We start from the raw sequence: 5292 nt of genomic DNA on the forward strand, positions 1-5292 counted from the left end.
AGCTTATATTAACAGTTAGAGAAACTTATAAAACTACGAGGCCAAGGAATAAATCTAATGGGTCGACAAAAAAAATCCACATAGCAAAAAAGGCTGGAACCTTGGAAGAAACTCCAAATTTCATATATTAAAGTTGCATCACCAATGAAACAAGGGCAGTCCATGATCCCTGCCCAAAAACCAAACAATGCATTTATTCAGTACACATGTATAATAAACCAAACAGGGTGTGTTCTAATCACAATAGATAATTGCATGCGAGACTTACCATATACCCTTATCTTCAGGCACGAAGGACTGAACTTCATACGTGAGATGCATGTTGCTGTGCAGAAGCCAGTCCCCAACAACACTAGCATCAAAGCCGCAAATATAGGAAAGAGGACATTGACCAACCAAAAGAAATGATGACTGGGTGATGCTAGATTTTCATTTGAATCCTAGTACTAGCAGGAAGTTTAAACCAAAACAAATAGCAAAGCCAAAATCTAAGAGTACTTTCATAGTCCTATCGTCCATAAGCTACATTATGCATGTTTGCCAAATAAATAATAATGAAGACCAGCATCTGCATGCAATGGTTGCAATTGTAGTATGCTGATGAAGCCAGTTAGGACCATTCAGTTAGTCTGCATCACTTCTGCATGATACTTGTCCAAATCAGCATCCAGGGCTGCAGCAGAAACTGGTTCACCACGACCTTTACCACGCCCACGACCCCGTCCTCTTCCAGGGCCACCAGCTCGTGGCAATCCTGCAAAACTCCTCACAGGTCCAATGCTGCAATACCAAAACAAGATATCAAAGAACTGGTCATGTATATTAAACAGAAAGTGACAAACATTTAGGAAAACATATGTATTAAGTTCATGTTGATTTATAAGAAGTCAATGCTGTAGTAAGCATTGTATTCATTCATTAAGGCAGCAGATTCAGAATGCCTAGAGACATGAACTAATTTCACCGTCATATTAATAATATCAATTTTTTTACTGCAGACAAAAAGAATGTAATAATTAATTTACACCCTCCTAGAGAGCTAACACTCTAGCACTAGTGCTAGTTTTATCTACATGATAAATGTGTTTGAGTTGTGATAAATAATGTGTTTGAGTTGTGATAAAAAAAGATTATCTCAAAAGGCAAACTTAGCCCAGTTAAAATGGTCCTCTAGATCCAAGACATTTCCTGATTGACTTTCAAACCTAACATATTGGCACACCTCAATGGTATACATCATTGATTACATACGAGAGGAAGAAAGAGAAAAAAGGTGATAAACTAACACATTAGAGAAAACAATCAGACCTAATAAAATGTGTGCATATGGATCATAAACAAGACAAGATAACAAATCTAAACTGAATGAAAACTCACATCTTTAAGCTAGGACAATCTAACACAGAAAATAGATACTTGCACATATGATAAAGAAGAAAAATAATAACATCCACCCATGTTAGCCAATAGAATTCATTAGAAGAAAAGTTGTACATGATTGATGATTTCATCATTGATGGTGCACAAATATAAAGTAAATGGAATCTGACAGATTAAGGTAGGGACCATAGTACATACTTGATATATGATAATGGGAAAAGATATAAAAAAAAGTTGTACATTTTCATTGAAGAAAATTGGCAGGCGAGAAAGCCTAAAATGATTGCACAAATTGATCTACAAAGCTATATCAATAAGAAACGAGTAATAAGGATAAATTTCAATAATGAACCATTAGAACTTAATATATAAATAATCACAATTAATTGGCATGCATCTCAAAAAGAAAGATAAAGCAAACCTTCTTGGAGCACCATTAGCAATTCCTATGGCACCATTGGAGAGTTGAGGTACAACAGTTGGTGTTGGAATATTTGTTCCTATAATATCTATTTTCATTGGTTTTCCATCAAGCAGCACATTGTCGTACTTCTTCACAGCTGCTAAAGCATCAAGTCGCCTTGCAAAAACTACTTCAGCTGTTCCCTTCATTTATTAAAAATTGAAATAAGACAAAATATAAACATGACAAAAGCAACCACATCTCGCTGAGTAACTACCTTAGACCTTCCACTTCTATCATAATTAATAGAATAGCGCTTGAGATCCCCAACTTCTGAAAAAAGTTCCTGGAAGAAACAAATATCATCATGAGCAAAGGCAACACAAATAAAGGTAGTTAATCTAAGAGAGAGAAAAACACAATAGTAGCCCAGGGCAAAATAACAATAGTATTCCATACACATTCCAAAAACACAATAAAAATATTTAACTACGTATGCACATTCAGTAAAAATATTTTACAACATACAAGATCCTAGATCAAATTGCAAAATTTAGAGAAGTTCCACAGACGTGATCAGCCAAAACAATAGCTATACAGAATACACAGAAACCTCTTTTAATAACCAGAATGATTAAAAAATATTACTGCACCGGACATGATTCACTTCTCAAATTCAATTAACAAACAAATCTATACAAGAACAAGACATAAGAAGAAAGCTACAATATATGATCATAAGAAGATCAGAACAAAAAAAGTGAAATGAGTTGTATGTGTACGAGTGGGTATGCTTTTATAAGCAGCTGCTAAATTTGTTAAAGAAATTTAACAAGTTTAATACATAATTTGATTCACTTTTTAGGGGAAAAACTGGTGCTTGGACCTTGCCAAAGGGATATAACAAGTATAAGATAGGATTTCACCTATAAACTAAAAATAGCTGCAAAGGCAATGTAGCTGTTATAAAATAAATTTAGAATCCTCTCTCCTTTCTTACTTGTAAAAAACCTACAATGAAGTTCGAATTACCAAATCTTGGTCCAATCACTCATAAAGAAGCATTCGTTGACACGGATTGGAGAAGGACCTAAATTGCAAAACTAGAAAAAATGTACCGGATGTATAAATCCCATAATCGAATGAACAAATACACCTCGTATTAACAGGAAGAAAGAAAGTATTCAAGAAGAGAAAGAAACCCGAAATTCATGAAGAAGAAATACACTTTTTCTGTAGAGAATCAACGTATGCAAAATTTCCAACTCAATAAAAAACAGTGATCAAACTGTTATAATAAAAATATCAAGTCGCCAGACAAAAAACCTTGATGTCCTCGTTTGAGACCCCATATTCCAGATTCGAAATATACAATTTTGTTCCGGTCTCTATGGAGGAAGCCCTCGCCGTCGGAGCAGGAAACCCGACTGCTGAGTACATGTCGTGCTGCCACGCAGATTCAGGAGCCTGGGATCGCATATCGAGTGAGAACCCGAGGACGGTTCCATGGAATATGAAGGAAACACGGATCCGGAAGCTGGAGGAAAATCTACGCGCATACCTTCCCGACCGAGTAGGGGGCGGATCGGTTGGCCGATCGGATGGGGAAGCGACGGGAAGGGCCAGCTGCGGAGCCACGGCCCCGTCCACGGCCTCCGACGTTACTCTTCTTGTTGTTTTTTATGATGTCGTCGAGGGACATGTCAAGGGCGCTCGACATCTTCGACGATCGACAGGAGATGGCTGCGGCGGCAGAGTCTTCCGGTGTGGATCTCAGAAGATGATGCGAGTTGGAGGATTGAGGCAGAGACGCAGATGTTAGGGTTTCGAGGAAAGAACCGGATCAAGAATTTAAAAGCGCGATTAATTTAATGTAGGGCAGATTCAGATTTTCGAAACGGCGGCCTTTCCCAATGGTTTCCTTCCGAAGCCGCATTTTATTTATTTATTTATTTATTTTATCAACGTATATCATTTCTTTTCTTTAAAGAAAGTGGAAATTTTATATATAATTTCAACTTTAAAAAATTTAAAATATTTTGATCTGTTAAAATTATCTTAATTGTCCATCAGCCATTTGGACTGAAATAATTTGATAAACTAAATAACATTTTAATTTAGAAAATAATATATAAAAATCGGTATATTTTAATCTTAAAAGTTGGGTAATATTTTATTTATTAACAAGTATAGAATTCGAACCTAAAAAGTCCTTACAAATAAAGCATCTTCACATCATAATCGTATTTTAAAAAATATGAGAAAAATATAATCTAAATTTTAAAAAATCCCCCCTTTTGGGGTTGTTGTTGACTTGAGTGTAGGAAAAAAAATTCCAGGCGGGAAAAAATCTTTAAATAAAGAAAAAGAAAAAAAAAAGGAAAGAAGAAGAAACAAAAGAAGAAAAATAAAAAATTCCAATAAGTTCGTGTTCACCTTGTAGAACCTCACAGAACATGTAGCTCGCACCCACAGGTTCGCTTGTGACTGCAATCGAGACTACCCGCGGCCACAAGCAAGGCCCCCCATGGCCACTGGCAGCCGCAAGCAACCTCACGGCATCGCTGGGAGAGATTCAAACGATCCTCTCGGGCGTATGATGATTAAAGTATAAGATATTACTATATTAGATTTTAGAATTAAAATTTCATTTAAATATGTTGATCCGGAGGTAAGAACAGGGATCCCCTCTGAGGGAAGTCAACGCCACGTGGAAGTCAAAGGGTCAAACAGCCGACCGGAGAAGGGAAGACCGGTCGACCGAATGGGATCTCAGCGGAATTAAAAATGACCCGACGGGGAGTCGGGTCTCCGACGCTCACGGGAACAAGGTCGCCGGGCCGATCGGATTGCCCGCTCGGCCGAAGACATAAAATAGCAACACTGCGAACAGTCCACAGAGCACACGACCAGGAATCTCCCGAGCGGTCCAGCACATACAACCGGCCGGGCGTGAAGGAACATGCCGACCGGCCGGACGCTCGGCATGGGATAAGAAGAGACAAAGGACAAGGGAACATCTTCTGACAGCGAGTATGTCCAATGATCAGGCCATACGCAGGATCTTATGGCAGAGAGCGCCGCTGTCCCATCAAAGATGTGCTCAGACTGTAGCGGTATGGTGTCAGGTAAGCTCTTCTGACAAGCCCATGCTGAGGTATGGGCTGAGGACACGTACTCGCCTCGGTATGTGTGCATGAGCCTCTCCACAGCTCTATATAAAGGGTCTCACACTTCACCGGAGGTATGCATTCTCCGATATTGATAGCCACTTCTTTGTTGCCCACTTACCTGACTTGAGCGTCGGAGGGTCGTCGCCGGGAACCCCTTCCTGGCCCGACTTCCTTGCAGGTTCGCCGGAGGTCCGTACGACCGGTCGAAGAACTACGTGAGCAATTCGGAGAGCGTCACGTGCCCAGCGTCCGTTGATTCAGTGTTCGGACAGGATCAATTTGGCGTCGTCTGTGGGAACGCTCCTGCATCCGATCGGAAGCAATGGACGAAGCTGG

At 39.4% G+C, this 5292-nt stretch overlaps 1 protein-coding gene across 1 annotated transcript; it reads right to left on the reverse strand.

Moving 5' to 3' along the window:
* Positions 1–405: 405 nt before the first annotated feature.
* Positions 406–3694, reverse strand: LOC121980385 (THO complex subunit 4A-like). The gene is made up of 5 exons (XM_042532399.1): positions 3345–3694; positions 3110–3250; positions 2061–2129; positions 1802–1986; positions 406–780 (listed from the first exon to the last, which is right to left on the reverse strand). Exons 1-5 carry the CDS (start codon positions 3501–3503, stop codon positions 621–623), a joined length of 714 nt encoding a protein of 237 aa, XP_042388333.1. The 5' UTR covers positions 3504–3694; the 3' UTR covers positions 406–620.
* Positions 3695–5292: the final 1598 nt, after the last annotated feature.

Source organism: Zingiber officinale, chromosome 5A (assembly GCF_018446385.1).
Source record: "Zingiber officinale cultivar Zhangliang chromosome 5A, Zo_v1.1, whole genome shotgun sequence".
Classification (NCBI taxonomy): Eukaryota; Viridiplantae; Streptophyta; class Magnoliopsida; order Zingiberales; family Zingiberaceae; genus Zingiber; species Zingiber officinale.